Source organism: Cicer arietinum, chromosome 1, assembly GCF_000331145.2.
Source record: "Cicer arietinum cultivar CDC Frontier isolate Library 1 chromosome 1, Cicar.CDCFrontier_v2.0, whole genome shotgun sequence".
NCBI lineage: Eukaryota > Viridiplantae > Streptophyta > Magnoliopsida > Fabales > Fabaceae > Cicer > Cicer arietinum.
In genome coordinates this window covers 17,990,988-18,011,748 of record NC_021160.2, presented here as the reverse complement: position 1 = coordinate 18,011,748, position 20,761 = coordinate 17,990,988, and the positions used below count along the sequence as shown (strand labels likewise).

At 31.8% G+C, this 20,761-nt stretch overlaps 2 protein-coding genes across 3 annotated transcripts; one reads left to right on the top strand and one right to left on the bottom strand.

The window, feature by feature from the left end:
* Positions 1 to 5,129: 5,129 nt before the first annotated feature.
* On the bottom strand, positions 5,130 to 7,633 carry LOC113783911 (probable E3 ubiquitin-protein ligase ARI9). The gene is made up of 2 exons (XM_027336663.2): positions 6,882 to 7,633; positions 5,130 to 5,298 (listed from the first exon to the last, which is right to left on the bottom strand). Exons 1-2 carry the CDS (start codon positions 7,631 to 7,633, stop codon positions 5,130 to 5,132), a joined length of 921 nt encoding a protein of 306 aa, XP_027192464.2.
* A 1,289-nt stretch (positions 7,634 to 8,922) lies between these two features.
* On the top strand, positions 8,923 to 14,417 carry LOC101510962 (DNA replication complex GINS protein SLD5-like). Of its 2 annotated transcripts, none has more exons than XM_073365509.1 (7): positions 8,923 to 9,105; positions 10,136 to 10,404; positions 10,606 to 10,728; positions 11,114 to 11,197; positions 11,300 to 11,408; positions 13,948 to 14,038; positions 14,125 to 14,417. In XM_073365509.1, exons 2-7 carry the CDS (start codon positions 10,225 to 10,227, stop codon positions 14,219 to 14,221), a joined length of 684 nt encoding a protein of 227 aa, XP_073221610.1. In that variant the 5' UTR covers positions 8,923 to 9,105; positions 10,136 to 10,224; the 3' UTR covers positions 14,222 to 14,417. The 2 variants fall into 2 exon arrangements, with proteins under 2 accessions (XP_073221610.1, XP_073221615.1); XM_073365514.1 differs by having other exon boundaries at positions 10,120 to 10,404.
* Positions 14,418 to 20,761: the final 6,344 nt, after the last annotated feature.

The following is a 20,761-nucleotide window of genomic DNA, read 5'->3' as shown; positions in this document are numbered from 1 at the left end:
GAAGTGAAAATACCAAACACATTATGTTGTTAGAGGAATAGTACAAGGCATACATGCAGTTCAAGGCTTCACACACCTCATCGTCAGCAACTTTTGCTCATACCGGTAATTCTACGGTGTGCGTCTCTCATTCCTCATATGTTAGCCCTTGGATCTTGGACTCTGGAACTTCCGATCATGTGGTTAGTAATCCATCTCTTTTATAAAAAATATCCCAACCTAAAACCCCACATCATACTACCGTGTAGTCAATTCAAAAGCGAAAGCTAGTGGCGTTGGTCAAGCCACTAATTTCCCATCTTTATCTCTTGACTATGTTCTTTTTGTTTCCAACTATGTATTTAATTTAATTTATGTCAGTCGTCTAACTCGAAGTCTAAATTTTTCTATAAATTTTACTATTGATTCTTTTGTTATACAAGATTAAAGTACGAAGCAGATGATTTGTACATTATATGAGTTCCAAGGACTTTACTACCTTCATTCTTCATCTACTGTTGCTTCCACTTCTAGTACGGAGTCCTCAGGTCTTCTTCATCGTCGGTTAGGTCATCCAAGTCTAATTTTTTTAAAGTTATGGTCCCTCACTTGTCTCACTTGAAGTCTTTAGATTGTGTATCTTGTCAGCTTGGGAAACACACTCGATCTTCCTTCTCCAGCAGTCTTCAATCGCAAACTCACTCCTTTTTTGATGTCTTTTATTCTGATGTATGGGGACCAAGTCGAGTCACTTCAATTAGAGGTCATATGTACTTTGCCAATATTATTGATGAGTTTTCTAAATGTATGTCGATCTACCTACTTAAAGATATATCAGAAGTATTAACCGTATTTCATAATTTCTTTAAGGAAATTCAAAATCAATTTGGTTGTTATATTCTCATTTTGCGCAGTGATAATGCAAAAGAGTATTTTTCGTCATCTTTTAATTCTTTTATGGTCAAAAATGGAATAATCCATCAATCATCTTGTCCCCATACCCCACAACAAAATGGTATTGTTGATCGTAAGCATCGTCATATAATTGAAACAACACGTACATTGCTAATCAATGTTAATATTCTTTTCAAGTTTTGGGGCGATGATGTCCTCACGACAGGATATTTGATTAATAGAATTTCATTTTCTGCTATCCAAGACAAAGTTCCCAATTCCATATTGGTCCCTGATGAACCATTGTTTCGTCTCCCTCCTCGAGTTTTTGGATCCACTTGCTTTGTTCATGATCTTACTCTAGAACTTGGTAAGTTGAATGCTCGTGCAATTAAGTGTGTTTTCCTCGGCTATTCAAGGTTTCATAAAGGATATCCGTGCTATTGTCCCTCCAAACATCGCTTCTACATGTCGGTTGATGTCACATTCTTTGAGGTTATACCTTTCTTTCCACCCCCCATTGAATTTGAGCCAATCTCTGAGGTATTACCGATTCCCTACCTTGTTTCGATAACTCCGTCCATGCATATAATTGACCAGGCAGATCCATCGAGTCATCCTCTCTTGCAAACTTATCAGCGACATGCACGTCTCCCTCCTACCAATCCACTTCCTACACTAGATTTAAGTGACTTATCTCATGTTTCGGTCCCTTCTTCTACTCCGGATCCGCTACCTTGTCTGACAACCTCCCTATTGCACTACATAAAGGTACACGTTCCACCAGTAATCCCTATCCCATTTATAATTTTCTTAGTTATCACCGTTTATCACCTTCATATTATACATTTTCCTCTACTATCTATTCCATCATTATCCCTAAGTCTCCGCAAAAAGCTCTTTCACATTCAGGTTTGCGACAGGCTATGATTGATGAAATGACAACCTTAAAATCTAACCAAACATGGACTCTTGTGCCACCTCCTCTTGGTAAATAAATTGTTGGATGTTGTTGGGTATACATAGTCAAAGTTGATTCAGACAGACATATTGATCTTAATTACAATCATAATATCTCACTTGTAATATATGGACTCTTATACTCAGGTTTTTTGTCTTAATTACAATGATACTATCTCACTTGTGGCTAAAAGGGCTTTGGTTCATATTTTTCTCTCCATGGATGCTATGCAACATTGGCCATTGTATCAATTAGACATAAAGAATGCATTCCTTCATGTAGACTTAGAAGAAGAAATTTATCTCGAGCAACCACCTGGTTTTGCTGCTCAGGAGAAGTATCGTGGGTATGTTTGCCGACTTCATAAAGCTTTGTATGGTCTCAAATAATCTCCTCGGGTAAGGTTTGGGAGGTTTAGTAGTGTTGTTCAATAGTATGGCATGATTCTGAGTCAAGTTGACCATTATGTGTTTTATAAATTCTCTTATAACAAGTGTATTTACTTGGTTGTCTATGTTGATGATGTAGTCATTATAGGTGATGATCGTGATGGAATTATGGGACTCAAACAAAATCTAGTCCACCACTTTCAGGTCAACTATCTAGGTAGACTGAGGTATTTTATGGGCATTGAGGTAGCTCAATCTAAGGCACGAATTGCTATTTCCCATAGAAAGTATGCTTTGGATATCTTGAAAGAAATCAATATGCTAGATTGCAAGCCAAGTGTCACTCATATGGATCCAAATGTCAAACTCCAACCGGATGAGGGGGAGTCATTTCCAGATCCAGGAAGATATAGGAGGTTGGTTGGGAAGTTGAATTACTTGACCATGATGAGGCCATATATTTCATACACTATGAGTATGGTGAGTCAATTCTTGAATTCCTCTTGTGATAGTCATTGGAATGTTGTTGTTAGAATCTTGAGATACATTAAAAGAGCTCCAAGAAAATGTCTTGTTTACACAGACAGAGGTAATTCATATATTGTTGGTCCACATCTGAGTATTGTGTTCTTATTGGTGGTAAATTGATTTCATGGAAAAGAAAGATGCAAAGCGTTGTTTCCAGATCTAGTGTTGAGGCTGAATATCGAGCTATGACACTTACTACTCATGAGCTCATATGGCTCAAACACCTTTTCCAAGATTTGCGCTTTTGTAATATAGGCACTATGAGTCTCATATGTGATAATCAAGCAGTCATACATATTGCTTCTAATCCAGTCTTTCATGAGCGAATTAAGCATATTGAAATTGATTGTCACTTTGTTTGTGAGAAGATTGTGTTTGGGGAGATTGCTACTTCATTTGTTGGTTCTAATGATCAATTGGCAGACATTTTCACAAAGGATCTTCAAGGACAAAGGATAACTTATATATGTGACAAGCTCGAAGCCTATAATTTGTATGCTCCAGCTTGAGGGGGAGTGTTGAGACATGCATAGATTTAGTTTGTTATTATTAAGATATGTTATTCTTTGTTTTTATTATGTTTGATATAGGTTGGATTTAGTCTAGATTTATTTCCTTAATTAAGAAATTCTCCCTGTACAATTCTGATTATAAATAATATCATGCTAAGAGCTAATATCTCAAGTTATTTAGCACCAAAACCTAATTCTCAACCAAATTGATACTTTTTGAAAAAAAACATGTGTGACACGAATGGCCACGTATGTAAATGTTAGGGATCAAATTGTTAGTGGTAGATATTGAGGACTATTATAACACACATTAAGGTTTAATCAAACGTTAGGGTTTAATCAATGGTGACTCCCAATTTATAAAGTTGAAAGACATAGGTGGTAGTTGGTCTACAAGTTAAGATTCCCACTGACAAATATTAAGATATTAAATATACGAATCCAATTTCGTAGGTAACATTTAAATGAAAAGATTATATTTTTTTTAGGGTTTTATTGTATTTCTTCTTTGAGTTTTATTGAAATTTCCTCAAGTTCAATTTAATTTGACTATTTAATTATTTAGAATGATGTTAGATGTGATTTGTTTTCTTCTATTATACGGCGAAGCTCCTATTATATTTGTCCCTTATGAAATTATTGGGGTCGATGTCATATATATTAATAGCATATAAACAACATGGAGGTCTTACAATAAAACATATGGACAAACTTAAAGGTATTTTGATTGTACAAAATCATCTAGGAGAGTTTATGGTAAAGCTTATGGGCATAGTTTGATATATGCAACAATGGTTCAACATAAACATCACAAATAAAGTCTTGGTGTCATGAGAGAATGTAATGTAGTTGTTTAGATTGTAATTTCTTTTTGATATTCTGATTTTAAAAATTAATGAAATGTTAACTATTTTGGTATCTCTAGTTTGACACTATTAATTAAGGTACACATAATATGTGCTTTCAAAGAAATTAATAAATACACAACTAATTCATCAAGATACACACAAAATATATCTAAACAAACTTCCCCCAAAATAGCTAGTGTATTATACAATTATATCAACAAAAAAGTCTTAACGTGTGTCAAAAAAAATATTATACAATTAATGAAATATTATATGTTTTGGTATCTCTATTTTGTATTAAACTATTAGTTAAGGAACACATAAAATGTGCTTCCAAAGGAATTAATAAGTACACAATTAATTAAGGCACACACAAAATATGCCTAAACAAGCTTTCACAAAATAGCTAATGTATTATACAATTATATCAACAATAAAAAAGACTTAATGCGTGTCAAAATACTCCCCAACATGTACCACCAAAAATATGAAAAAAAATATATATCAATTTGGTCCCTAACACTTTCGCACATCACAAGTTTATGTCAAACAAGATTTTTAAAAAAGTATCAATTTAGTCCATATTATTTGCTCATAAGACAATTAACGTGACATTTCAGTAAAGTTAATTATGTCAAGTGATTGTCATGACGGAGGGAATAACTAGATTAACGTTTTAAAAAGCCAAGGATCACTTTGGAATTTTGATAAAGTCAAAGACTTGATTGAAACAAGTGATAAAAGTGATGGACCATCTTGGATATTTACTCCAATGATTGTTAGAGCAATGAAGGAGGCTAGGGAGATAACGAAGGGTATTGAAATAGAGCAGTAAAGTAGAACGTATGATTATACATTTGAGTTGTTCATAAGTAATTCAGGGTCATGCATTAAGCTTAGTGCACTACCACAACTAGAACTTGGACCATAATTTCATACATTTTTTGTTTGTTGGGATGCTTGTAAGAAGGGATTTAAGGCTGATTGTAGACCTTTCGTAGGGTTGGATGGTTGTTTTTTAAAAGGCTACTATGGGGTAATTATTGTCAACTCTGGAAACAAATGCAGATAAATGAAGTTTTTGTATTGGCCTACGCAATTGTAGATGTTGCAAACAAGGCCGATTGAAAGTTGTTTTTGACATTGTTGCATGAAGAAATTGGTGACTATGTGCAACATGGTTGGAACTTCATGTCAAACATGCAAAAGGTAATGTTTAAGTGAATCAATTTGATGTTTGTTTAAATTATTGTATATTAAAAGTTATGGACTAATTTGGGAATAAGTTAATAATATTATGGAGTAATTTGGGTATAAGTGATTAATACTAGGGATTAATTTGATATGGCATACTTGTTCATGTTTCAAGGTCTCATTCCAGCCATGCAATAAGTTATGTCAGGTGTGCCACACAGATATTGTGCCATGCATTTAGGGTGAAATTTTAGAAACAGTGAAAGGCTAAAGAATTAAGGGAAGTGGTTTCGGAATGTTCCAAATCAACAATAGTGACATAAATGGAACCCTTTATGGAGAGGTGATGAGACTTGTAATAGGTTTAAGGTTTAGAATCTTCCTCATAGATTAATAATAAACTTTTACCGACATTGTAAAAAATAATTACACTATCATCAATGCATATGAATTAAATAGTTTTTGTTTGATGAATCTCATAAATATACTTTGCACCCTATAAACTTAACATTGATTTTATCTAAAGTTGTCTCTGAGATTTTGGGTTCCATGTGCGAATGATGAATTTAGATTTCTATTTTATTTATTTATAAATCATACATATTTATAGTTTATCAAATACACGCAACCTTCAATATAAATATGGTTAAAATAACTAGTCATTAATCCTTTTATTGATCCCTTAAGTAAAATAAAATATTGTTGAAGAAAAGTTAAATATTAGATAAGCTTTGAAAATTTCAAAACAAACTAAAACTACAATATAAAAAAAGTTCAAAACTACATAGAATTATAGGAAAATTAGGGGTTGTTTACTTTGTAAAAGTATTTATTATTTTCATTTTTGCAAAAAAGTGTGTTCATTTTATCTTGATAAAAACTTTTGAAGCAAACCATTGTCGTAAAGATAAGACGAAATGTTAGTTAATGAAGATTTATTTATGAAAAAAAAAAAATTTAACATTTTCATTGTTTCTAGAAATATAAATGATTGTTTACTTCAAAAGTCTTTTACTTTCTTATTAATGAGTAAAATTAATACAAATTTTAGAAAATAAAAACAAAAAATATTTTCACAAAATAAATGACCCTTAAGTTATACATATATATATCAATTTGAACATCTTTTAATAATATCAAACATTAGAATTAAAATATTCATCCACCTATTAATACGTGAATTACTGTGAGATAATACTTTTATTTTTCTTTAGAATTTATTTTAAAAGTGTTTGAAAATTAAATTCGAATTTTATAATAGACAAAAAAGACTAAAAATTAAATTAAATTAAAATACGAGATAATACTATAAATTAATAAAACAATTTTTTTATTAAAATTATTTATTAAATAGATAAACTTAACGTTTTATACATAATTGATGTCCCTAAAAATAGCGTGCAGTTGCATATTTGGAACACTCTTCGAACCCTTCCGAATTTCGCTCATGTCACATTTAATATGAGTAGTTTATAAATCTTGAATTCAAAGACATACACATCCAAATCGATAATATATAAAAGGAAAAACATTATGTAGATAAAAAAGAAGAAGCAGGGAAATGAAATGAACATACCAGCATTGCATATGCCCGCAACCATGAGTCTTTTCAATAATACGGCCACAATTTGGACACTTTCTCCAGTTCTTTTTCTTAACAAGATCCAACATCAAATCATCATGATTACTACGTTTCATTTTTTGAAACTTAGTACAAGTCATATCAACATGCCAAGGACTTTTACAATTAACACAAACTTTTCTCTTGCAAAGTGGACACACACATTGTGTATTTTTAATTATCCCCACCCCTGCTTCTTGGTCATTATTATTATCATGGGCCTCACTCAATATTAAAAGTGTAGAACAATCATGATATGGACAGTAAAATTTGTTCTTTTCAGGTATCATTGATTCAATCAAAGCTTTTTCCCACCAATTCAACAAATTGTTTGGTAGAATTGGTTTGCAATTACGAGGATTCAATACTGCAGAACATCCTGGTTCAGGACAAAAAATGTTGATTTGGTTGGCGTCAAGTTTTGACACTATGTATTGCATAGTGCATTGTGTGCAATAAAAATGAGTGCAACCCTCTATGTTGAAAATGAAATTGGGAGGCTTTGATTCATAACAAATTTGACAATCATAAAATGGGGTTTCTTGTAGGGGAAGAGGGGTGGCAATAGTAGTTTCATTGGCTTCAATAGAATTGTCTAGCCTTAAATTAGAGAGGGAAGATAATGTAGGAATTGTGAGGATTTGTCCTTTTGTTTTTCTTTTTGTCTTTATAGGGACACAATGAAGCATGCTAACCTTGTTTCCCATGATCTTCTTTTACTATCACAAGAGTGAGTGTGTATGTGTTTGTACTAAAAAAATATTCACTTAGTTGTTATTACTTTGCACTGTGGATGGTACTAATACAAGTAATGTCAAAACTTGGCATATTTTATGGGAGAAGAGAGAGTAATCAGGTTGAAAGGTTCTTATGAGTGAATACTGATTAGTTATAACTAATCTACATCTACCTAATAAACAAATCTAACATTCTCTGTCCAAAAGTACACGTGGCATTCTTCACCGATTATTATTATTATGAATTGCATTTAGCAATTAATATACTCCATTTTATTAATTGAATTATTAATTATTATGACAAAAGGGTCCAAACATATTCCTTAAAAAATATTCATTAATTATTCGTAGGATTTTTTGTATTCTTAATTCTTTCTATTTTTAAAGTGGAGCTTGATTTTTGGTGTGATGCTAGACATTATTTGGTGGAGTAGAAACGAGGTCATTTTTAGTAATAGTGATTGCACTAGAAGTGAGTATTATCGAATAGAGTTATACAAACAACTCATGGTGTTGATGCTAGTTGATGCATGGCTAGAAGATCTTGGGGAATCATAATTGTAAAGTTGGCTATGCTCATATTAGGTAGATTCATCCGTTTTCAAGTACGGTGACTCTAAATATTGATGGTGCAATTACGAATGCAGGGTTGTTATGTGCTTGAAGAGGTATTTTGAGAATTGATAATGCTAAAATCATTCATATTTGAACTTGCTAACAAAATTAATACTTTCAATGTCCTTGAAATTGAATTGTGGGATATCTTCAATTGTGGGATATTCTTTGATTATAAATAAAATGGTTTTCTATAAGAGTAAAAATATGTAGAATTTAGAATAATTATGTGCTAAGTTACTCAGCATAATAACTTAATATAAATATAATTTAATTTAGTAGAATCAATATTACTTCAACAAAGAAAAATGAATCTTCAAATTTATGCTATATCTAAAATATTCATAACTATCATAGTTTTTTCAAATCCATAATATTGGTAAAATGTATTTTATTCAGAAAAAATGTATTTAAAAAAAAACCATGTAAGTTAAAGTTTTGTCCATAATAAAAATAATCAATATACATTTACAATATAAAAATATTTTATATGTTAATTAATCAAAAATAATATCTCACTTTAATTCTTTTTACTTTAAAAGTCAAATAAAAAAATTTATTTTACTGTTATAAAAAGTTTTATACTGTATCAAAATTAGTATAAAAAAGAAACCTATCAAACAAGACAAAAAAAAAAAGTAAAAATTCAAAGTAAAAAAAAAAAAAAATAGAAGGACTCCATGAGAACACATTGAGCATTGAGACCAGGTCTTTTTTCCAGTCCTTGTTCCCCCAAAAATCAAATTCAAATCCCTTAAAAAGCAGCCCTTACCCTTCCTTCTCTCTCGCGCACATCGAAGGTCGCATCTCACAATGAGAACAACCAGGTATTCACCTATCAAATATTTCATATCTATTTTAAACTGATCAAAATTATTAAAATTATTTAGTGGAGGCTTGTCTACTCAATTGTAATTTGCATCCAAATAGGTTTATGATGGAAAAAAAAATTATAACTATGAAAACGAGGAATCTTAGTGGCCGTGATGACTCCAGTAGTGGAAAGCTTGTTGTGTAGCAAATTTGGTTGTCTAGAAGAAAGTATAAGTTATTGATAAATAGTTGTCACACTCACACACACACACTGGTTGCCTAGAAGAAAGTATAAGCTATGTTTTAAACCCTGGGGTCTAGCCAAGTGGTTGGCAATGTTATCAATTGCGGAAAACTGCGATTTGTTTAAATTCTGCTATGCAACAATGCTATAGCACTTTTATAGTCATTATTTGACTATATTTTGTATTAAATAGCCTGTTGCGGAATCATAGCAAATAGTGTATTGTGGAATGTAGCAATTTGTTCAATTTCTGTTATATGCTAAAGCGCTATAGCAACTACTTAACAACACTGGTGGGTGGTGCGTTGTGGGTATGAGAATTTTAACTCCAAGGTATTGTGTATGTGTTTGGTTCCTACTTATATAAAAAAGGAAAGTATAAGTTATGTGTTTGATGGCTAGTACGTTTTGTGGCATGCTTGATGACCATGTTTATGACTCTGTAATGACCATGCTTATGCCTCACAAGTTATGTAGTTATGAGTTTTATGTTTATTTTCTTTTTTGATATATTATCAAGGTTTTAAAGAGTAGTCGCGGTAAATGTTGGGGTCGCATCACAATCCTTGATATTACGAGAATCGTGGTCAAATATGACCTCGACTGCAGTCGCGTTGCGATTCTGGAAACATCAAAAACCATTATGATGTAGTTCAGATCGCGGTCAAGGACCTGTATTTTAAATCCTCTATATTAGTTTCAAAAATAAAAAATATTATTTAATTATTGCTAGTTCAACCGTTCTTTAACTTCATACTTACACCGTCCATATCCATCACTTTAGTTTGGCATCAATGCAGTGTAGTGTATAGCAATGAGAAAGAAAAACACTGAGCAACAAAAGTGAAACATAACACTAGCAGAACGTTTTTACCGTATATTCTGATAAATGGGTTCAAGATCTGTGGAAGGAGAACAAGCATCACTCGCTGATGATTATGATGCCTTGATTTCAACCACTGATGTTGTGCTTCTCAAGCGAGCTTGGCGTAATGAGAAGGCAGCCCCTGAGATTCTTCATTTTGAATCTGATTTGATCACCCGCGTCAGAGAACAGATTGAATTGATGGTAAAGTTTCAAAAAATCAACCTCTATTCCCTTTTACTTTTTGTGAAAATTAGAAATTGCTCTTTGATTACTGTTGTAAGTGTATTAATTAATGATTATATCTTCCTTCCATAAATGATTATAACCCTGTTAGTACTGTCTGCTTGTCAAGGACACCTTTTCCCCTGTAACTATGATGTTTTTTTTCTTCTCCTTTTACAGGAAGAAACTGTTGAGGAGAAATCGACCGTTGGTACCGACCCTCTTTCAGTATCTCTGTATCAGATGGACTTAGATAGAACCCTGTTTCTATTAAGGTCGTATCTTCGCATCCGCATCCAGAAGGTAACCAGCCATACGCTTTTAGTTTTTACACTCAAAGCAATAGGATTGTTATGGTTATTAACTCTTAAGTATAAATTAGTTCATTTGATAGGAATTGAGAAAGAAAAATGAACCAACAAAGTATATTGTTTCCTTTCCCTCGAGCATTAGCAGTGGCCATATTAATCTTTAACTAGATTAAAATTCGATTTTCTGTATAGCCTCTATTTTGCAAGATAATTTTGCTTACAGCCTTGGCTTCTACCTATATCATAGGTTTTAATTAAATAGGGTAGCATTAATTGTTCAAATATTTGAATACTGATCAAGATGTGTATAGCATGACCTATTGTTGTATTCACTAGATTGCATTTTGTTTAATTTTATAACCACATTTATATTGCAGATCGAAAAGTACATGTTCCATCTCCGAAAAACTGAAGAACTTTGGAACAGGCTTTCTAAGGATGAGAAATTTTTCACTGAAAGGAAAGGCTATCCTTGACTTTTTTTTCTGACTACCAATGTATTTTAAAAGATAGCTTAATAGTTGGCAACTTGTGGTATTTGAATCTAGTTTTCTGATTGCAGGTGCACAGATGACTTTAAGAAACATCTGGAGGAGAGTGTTCTATCAAAACTGCCTGAAAATTATCAGTCTTATGAGAGGCAATCTGTAATTAGTGAAGAGGATGACATGGGTAAGTTACTTTTCTTAGTTGTCAATTTTTGTTGGATTATGTTCCTTTAAAGTAAGCAACTTGCTTTAGAGAGTAAAGTGAATAATATCAACTCTTGATAAACAAATCAATAGTTGATATTATATGCACATGCATGATAAAAAATATTGGTGGTTACAATATCGATACTTGATTTACTCACTTAGTAAGTACTTAGTCAAATGCTTGTTTGTTTTATGATATTTTGTTATTTCTTATGTACTATTTTGTGTCTGTGTAGGACTCTAGGTAATATTTGCCTGAAATCAGTCTGTTATGAGACAATTTCTTGTTAGCATTTTGGCAAGTAATATGAAAGAGTTTGCAATGATTGGATTGAATGAATTAAACTCCAAGTCTGAGAATCATTTCTGTAGTACTGTTTTTCAACATTTTATGAAATTTATGCTTGGAGCTGTTTTTCTGATCTGTAGCTTCCTTTGCATATTTGACTTGAAGTTGTTTTGAAATGCATGAAACCCATAGAAGGAACATCCTTCCATTATCAAATTTATTGATGCTAAATGATTGTGTTTGTTTAAAGAAACTTGATTCTTGAAGATGAAATTATTATTTACTAAAAATGAAAGAAAACTGAACAGAGAATATCAAACTTTTGAGAATGAATCTGTGTTATTCATCTCGAGTTGAATGTACAATGTGAATTGACTTATATACAAACATTTACATCCAACTAACTAACAACTAATTCTGCTATTAGTCATAACAGAATTTAACTACCTTTATTAACCCAAACTAAAAACAGAAAGGCATAAGCCAACAATAGCTAACCCCCCTAGTGAACAGTGTTGTAATACTTTATGCCGATGGTGGATATAATGATATTTTGTATAGGCTTGTAAGTATCGAGCTCCAGTGTGAGAATTAACTCGAGCAGGCCCCGATAGGTCTCTTTGTATGTAATCCAGAATTCCTTTAGTTCTGTGCACAGCAGTGTTGAATTCAGGACAATCCTTCTGACACCAAATCTGCATCTCCACTGCGATTTCCTTTTTCCCCAAACTTCTTTTTCTTGAATTCATGACAATCCTTTTTCAAGTGATCTTCACTTTGACAGATGAAACACCTCTTCTTCTTTCCCTCCTTTGACTTAGATCTTGAACCCTTCTTATCTTTTGATTCCCTCTTCTCTGTCCTTCCTCGAATGTTCAATACTTCTTCAGCATTTTCCTCCTTTATTTCATATTTTCTTGATAGCTCCTTTGCACAAAGAGCATTTTGCACCTCCTCCAATGTTTCTGACTCTCTTCCATAAATGAGTTTGTGAGTAAGATTATCATACTCACTTGGCAAGGATTTGAGTAATAATAGGGCCTGATCTTCATCATCAATCTTGATCTCAATGTTTTCAAGATCAAGAATGACTTTTTGAAATCATCAAGGTGATCTTCCAATGGTTTCCCTTGTTGCATCTTCATCTGGAATAACTTCTGCTTCAAATATAACCTATTGGCCAATGATTTTTTCATGTATAGGTTCTCCAATTTGAGCCATATTGCTGCCGCAGATTTCTCCTTTGACACCTCCCTGAGTACTTTGTCTCCAAGAGAAAGAATCAGTGCGCTGTGAGCTTTGTTCAGCATCGCCTTCTTTTCCTTCGCCGACATTGTATCGGGTAGCTTCGGTTCACCAGCTAAAGCATCCTCAACCCCTTGTTGAACCAAGAAAGCTCTCATCTTCAACCTCCAAAGACTGAAATTATTTTTTCCCGTAAATTTTTCAACTTCAAACTTCGTAGATCCCATTCTTTCTTGAGGATGAAATTATGATTTACTAAAAATGAAAGAAAACTGAACAGAGAATATCAAGCTTTTGGGAATGAATCTGTGTTATTTATCTTAGTTGAATGTACAATGTGAATTGACTTATATACAAGCATTTACATCCAAGTAACTAATTCTGTTATTAGTTATAACAGAATTTAACTACCTTTATTAACTCCTAAACTAAAAACAGAAAGGCAGAAGCCAACAATAGCTAACCCCCCTAGTGAACAGTGTTGTAATACTTTATGCCAATGGGTGGCTATAATGATATTTTGTATAGGGTTGTAAGTATTTAATGACCATGTTGCTGCTCTTAGTTTCACATATTTTGATAGCTAAAGACTATAGCCACTTTAACCTTTACAAATATTGTCTTTCATCAACCATGCAAACCTACAAAATTAAAAATAGAGAAAGGGGCAGCAGTGCCTTTCCATCATTTCTTTGCATTTCTCAGGTTATTATTCATCCAGTTATACTCTGATTATTGCTTGGGACAGAAATCATGGCAGTTTTTTTTATTCCTTGGGTGCATCTCAGTTATTGTAGATTATTTTGCAAGGGAGAATCATATTAGTCCGTGTTTGTATTGGTGGTGAGATTGACAGAATCACGGTGAACCACTGTGATTTTGACAAAAGCAACACTTTTGAGCTTCAACAAAATAACAGTGTCACGGTGATTTTACTAAACTTATTGTCCATCTACCAATTATTTTGTTTTGCGTGTTTCAGTTCCAGAACCACGACTAGACACATTCGTTTTGTGTAGAAGTAAAGAATATCTCACCGGCATTCAACTTGAAGATGGACCTGTTGATGATAGGTAAATCATCTTTTTCTTGCATGAATTTAGTTTGCTGTTTTAAAAAATTAAAATTAGAAAGCAGTTTAATTTAATTATTTTGGCAGGTCGAAGCTGTTTGAGATGGAGCCGGATGTCCTTTACTTCATATGTTACAAATCAATAAAGCCACTTGTAGAGAGTGGCAAAATTGATCTACTATGACAAGTAAAACAATTTTGATATTGGTGCTCATGAGACTATTGTCGTGAAATTGTAATTTACTAAAGACTAAAATTGACAATGCTATCTTTCTTAACTCTAGTTTATGGAGTTGATCCTAAAAGGGTCGAGGTGGAAGCACGATGATTTATTTTGTAGATGTTTTCCTGGTTCAAGGATTTGTCCTCAATGTTTGTCACTGTGTTTATGTTATACTCCCTAATGTCCTAACTATAAGATAATTCTTTGAGATTTTTCATCCCATTATAAGAAATAGTTATGACATACAGATTTGAAACATGACATTGCTAAACCGATATGTTGAAATGGGTTTGAGGTGAAGCTCTCAAGTTAGGTTTTGTTAATGTTATTATAAAGTCAGGTCACTAGTCAATTAAAAAAAATCTTGTATTGGGATAGGAAACGAGTAGTGTTTAAAGAAGATTTAAAATGTCAAGACATGAGATCTATAAAATGTGAGCTCATTTAAATTGTGGGGTTATCTTTTTTATTTTGGTGTATGGAAAGTTATTGTAGTTGTAGAAAACACAATCATGCGTTGATAAAATTTAAAAAGTCATTCTTCTGCAAATCGTTTAAATGTGAAAAAAAATTGAACTTATCGATTAGATGACAAGTAACATCGTTCTATCTAAAAATATTCTTATGACTGAAAAATGTAAGACCTGACAATGTGACTATCGAACATATTTATAATATATGTAATTGATACGAGTCTAGAAAGGGTCTAGAATTATAAATACAACATGTGATAAAATATGTGGTTAATGATAAATATGTCTACAAATATATAATGGTTGGTGATTCTAAAATAGTCTAACATATTTAATGGGCTCATACAAATTCTTGAAGTTGTTTACTACTTTTTCTTGTGTTGATGATGAATTCAACATATTAAACCAATAGATATTGTTTATCATTGTTTGAGTTTTTTGGTGTCACTTCTATTGAGTTGACATATTAAGTTGCAGTTATTTATATGGTGTTTGAAAACAAAGAGATGTGTTGTCAATTGAGCTATAGAGATGTGTTGTCCTTTGTTGAAATCTCCTGATAATCTGTCCAAGGTAATTGTGATTGTCCAAGACAATGCGTTGATGAATGTTGTTGCTAGAGTTTTCTTAAACACTAATCATCTATTGTGTCGGTATCACATTTCAAAAAATGTGAGCTTGAAGTAAGTTGGATGTCAAAGTGAAAGTTGTTAAACCTAAGGATGCGAACCCAAAAATAGTTCAAACCAAAATAAGTATGTGAAACTATCATGAGTGCATGAGATGCAGTAAAGTCTGATTCAAATGAAGCATATATTGATTCCATTCTAATGCTCAAAAACATGTGTGCAAATTTTCCAAAGTTCATCAAATATGTAAAAAGTACTATATAAGATTTGGTGAAGGAGAAAATAGTAAGGAAATGGATTGATCGTGTGATGTGTTGGATCTTCAAGGTATCCGGAAGGGGATTCGTCGGTTAACCTGTTTGCATCCAATATATATAGATTGAAGGGGATGAATCGAACTTAAAGCTTAGTGTGATATACACGCTTCGAAATTTATTTGTGCGATCTTCATTATCATCAATTTCATCTTCTTTTTGTTCAAGATTTGCAGCATATCCCCAACAAAAGATTCAACAATCTTTAGGTTTGATTTTCGATTATCAAATTTAATTAATAAGCATCTCAATTTAAATTTCTAAATACTTTATTAGTATATCCAAGTCTAAGATATAATATACGAATGCATTAGATATATATTGTCACAAGCTAACAAAATATGATCATAAAAATTTCTCGTAATCAAATATCATAAGGTGAGTCCAAACATGTCAGCTATTTACTCCTTAACAAATAAGAATTCATTTCATTTCTATTAAAGAAACAATTTCTTCATAGTTATATTATAACTAGTACATGAATCATAAATTCTATTTATTAATTCAAGTTTCATATTTAAATATGTTCTATAATAAATTCAAATAAGTATCAGACTAGAAAATAAACAGTAAATAAAATCATTAAGATTTTCTATTACTTTATTCCATGAATATTTGTCAACTTACAATAATTTTAAAATATATGTCAAATTATTTTTAATATAAAAAAAAAGCAAGAAATTAACAATTATCTTCATACTATCATGCACATATAATATGAGTTAATCAATTCTATATGTGCAACTTATTACTTGAAGTTCTTGAGACAAGATCTCTCTCAAATGGTTTTAATGATAACAAAATTATTTAAAAGATTATGATTGTGGTTAATGACTAATCTGTACTTTTGAGTGAATTCATAAAAGAAAACACGTTATTAATCATTAAGACAAAAAGGAGAAAAATCTGATTCAAATCTAGAGGATTGGAATACGAGAGGATGACCTCCTAAAGAGGATAAAGCTTCAAAGCTGCAAAATACTCATCCTCACTAAAACAAATGTTTTTTATTCATTAAGAGAAGACAAATCAGTATTAAAGAATGAATAAATAAAGCATTTGAAAGAAAGAAGTCAGATGACAGATTAAATAGGTATGAGGACAGATTATACTAAGTTAGAGGATATGAGTTATGATCAACATCAATGAAAGCAACCCAACATCATTGAAAGTGACCCAACATATCTCTCTCACATGCTGAAAATGACTCAACATCAACCTACAAAAAGACAGTAGATAACAAGACAAAGATGTAGCCCTTACATGTCTTAAAGAAAGAAAAAAGAAAAGGATATCTCGTGACCAAGTTCTTAGGAGTTTTGAACCTCGTGCAAGAGGATGGACTGAACCAGTCCAAGGACAGCTAGATGGCAATCCCGTAAATATGAGAAAAGACCTTGAACTTTTTGATTGAAGACTCCAACGGGCATAAAGCATTTGCCACTTGAAAAGGGCAGCTCAAAGTCTCTATAAAAGGCAGTATGCTCTTCATCATCAACACACAACAACATTGCATAAAAAGATCAAGTATCTTAAAGCTATCAAGAGCAATTTCCATCATCTCTTTATACTTTCTATAATCATACACTAGATCTTTGAAATATCTTTTTAAAAGTGTTTAAGAAAAGAGAAATATCATACTCATATCACTTTGTATTTTCCACGTGAGTTACACTTGGAAATAGTTGAAACTTGTAAGAAACAAGATTGTAAGCTTGGTGAGACTAAATAATACACAAAGTGTAATCAACCTCTGTGAGAGGTTAACCAGTTTGATCATTAGTAAAATCTCACAAGTGTGTGAGGACTGGACTTAGCCTTCATTGGTTGAACCAGTATAAAAGTTGTGCGTCTCATTCTCTATATTTTCTCTTTCTTTTACTCAGCTCAAATTTAAAGGTTTAAATTACCATTATCGGATTCGCATCCTCTTAGAGAGGATAGCTTTTTAAAACATGTGAAAAACTTTTTAACCAGCAAAATCCCTATTAACCCCCTTCTAGTGATATTTTAGCTACAATAGAAGTAACAATTTGAATTGAAGCATGAACTTGATAACTGTAAAAATTCATATTGAGATTGAAGATAAAGATTGTTGAGTTTTTATAAAAAATAAAAATAAAAAATGGGGTTGAAGATGAATATTATTGAGTTTTTATTATTTAATTAGTTTATTAATTAATTAATTAGTTTTAAGTTTTTAATTAAATGAGTTTATAAAATAAATGTTAATTTTAAATATAAAATATTGTCTAGTCAACAACAATTACACGGTCATCATGTGTTACGTCATTCAAAATTAGTCATATCACCATTTTTTTTACTAAAAAAGATTCATAAATGAAATTTTTAAAACCTGATAGAATTTGCAAGGATATAAATAAATAAAAAAATATATATACAGGGACTAAAATCAAAACAAAGTATACTTGCAAGGACCAAAAACATATTTAAACCTAAAATGAAACTATATTTGCAGAGATGTTAACAAAAAAAAAAAAAAACTTACGAGGACCAAAATAAAAAAATAAATTATAATTACAAGGACCAAAGACATATTTAAACCTTAAAACTAACTACTTAATATATCACTAAATTTTTTAATTTTTCGACAAATGTAACTCTGGTGATCGAAATTTTAGTAAAGATCCTTATAAGACATAGAAGGATACCAAAAAACAATCGACCACATGATAGTTGAAGAAGTAATACATTCATTCACACTTATGTGCATTGTTACTATATTGTTGAAAAACATCATATAAATATGATTAGACTTCAGTTCGACTTCCATCACCAAATACTACAGCCACCAAAAGACGTGAAAAGCTTCCATGAGGTCGATTAATGAGAATGGGTTAAAAGGAAACAAATTAAACATTGAAATAAGCATGAGAATCGCGTATTGCAAAGTCAGTTCATATAAGGTGTTTTACAACACAACAAAAATATATGAATTGGTTTAGTCAACACACCAAATTGTTTATTTTTGTCGAACAATACATGTGTTATCCACGTTTCCATTCACCAACATATTCTCATGTCCACTCAACCTCCAATCAACTCCACAAGAACAAACCACGCGTCAAACTACAAAATTGCCTTCATTATTGATTCACCTACATAGTGAACCATGCATTCCATATTATGCATGGTCCACCACCACTATTAGATAATATTATATATTAGTAGTAAGGGTATTTTAGACATTTGTATTCTCTTGTATATATACTCATTATACATTTATTAACTAATGTTTTTTGGTTCATTATATGTTATGAAACCCTAGAGTGGTTGTCTCTTTTCTTTCTCTTTTCCATGTATGTCATTGTTAACATGGTATCAAAGAGCTTTTGTTGATTTTGGGATCTACAGTAAAGTGGTCCACAGCTTAGTGGGGCTCGGGGTATCGATTTCCTTCCTTTGTTTCCAACCCGCTTTGCGATCGGTATCAATTTGCTTCCTTTGTTTTCGGCGCGATTATGCTCTTCTGTCTCTGGCGTGATTCTTCTTCTATTTCCGACGTGATTGTGTTTGGTTCTTTGTTGACTCTGCTATTGACAGGTTATCCCTAATTTATTTTGTTTTAGTGATTGTGTTTGTCGTATATTCTTGTCATTATTTGTTGTAGCTGGTGCTAAGGATGACTTTCTTCAAGCCGTTAATGTTCACCTCAATGGACAAAATTACTCTTATTGGAGTTATGTGATGAAAAACTTTTCTATTGGAAAAAATATGTGGAGTTTTGTTGATGGAACTTCTTTTAAGCCTACAGATAAAATGGATGAAACTAAATATGCAAAAGATCTGAAACATGGAATGTTAGTAATTCAAAAATTATTACTTGGATTAATAATTCTGTTGAGTTGTCTATAGGAGTGCAACTAACAAAATATGATATTGCTAAAGAGATTTGGGATCACTTGAAACATTTGTATGTTTAGTCTAACTCTGCAAAACGTTATCAGTTGGAAAGTGATATTAGAGTCCTTAAGCAGAACAATATGATCATTCAGGAATTCTATTCGACAATGACTAATTTGTGGGATCATTTGACTCTTATGGAATCACCTGAGTTGAAAGTTGTCAAAACATACATTGATCAAAGAGAGGAGCAACATCTGATTTGATTTATGATGGCTATTCGTGATGATTTTGAGGGTCTTCGTGTGGTATTTTGCATCGTTCTCCTCTTCCTAATGTTGAATCAGTAGTTAGTGAATTGTTGGCAGAAGAAATCAGACTTAAGGCTCATTTTGATGAATCAGATAAGGGAATTCTCTCAACTCCTCCATTTGTTTTTGTTGCTCCTTTTCAAAAAGGAAAATCTCAAGGGAGAGTTGGGCTTGGTAATAATGAATGTGCATTTTGCAAAGAAAAATGTCATTGAAAATATTAATTTTGTTACCCGAACCGAACACTATATGATTTAAATGGGTTGGTTCGGGTTAAACTCAAACTTGAATGGATAGGGTCGAATTAAAACTCAAATTTAAATGGGTTAAATAAAAATCCAGGTGATTTTAGTTTGGATGTTAGTTATGACCCGATGCTACAACTAACACAAATAAATATATATATATATATATATATATATAGTTTTAGCCTTTTCAAAATGTGAAAATTTTGAAATTATAAAACTTTCAAAATCCAAAATTCTAAATTTAAAAAATGTAAATTTAAGATTTTGAAATTTTGGAATATATCGGATAAAAAAATGTAGGGGACAAAATTAGAATTTGCAATAATTAGAATTTGTAATAATTATTGGGGTGTTGAGACTATTTGCAGGGATATGAAGAAACATTAGTATCTGTCATTTGTATCAGACTATTTTGGTAATATTAGTCAAATGTAGTACAAGTGATTATTGTTTTTAAAAAGAGATAATTTAATATTGAAACAAAATTCATGAATGCATGAGAAGAATGGGAAAATCAAACTTCATGAGAAAAAATCAAAGGAAAAAACAAATCATTTGCTGCTAGACATTCTTACAGAAATTACCAATTATTGCTTTTTATATCAGTAACCATCCTCAACAAAATTAATCCCCAAGTCTTCGAAAATCAAACCATTCTATTC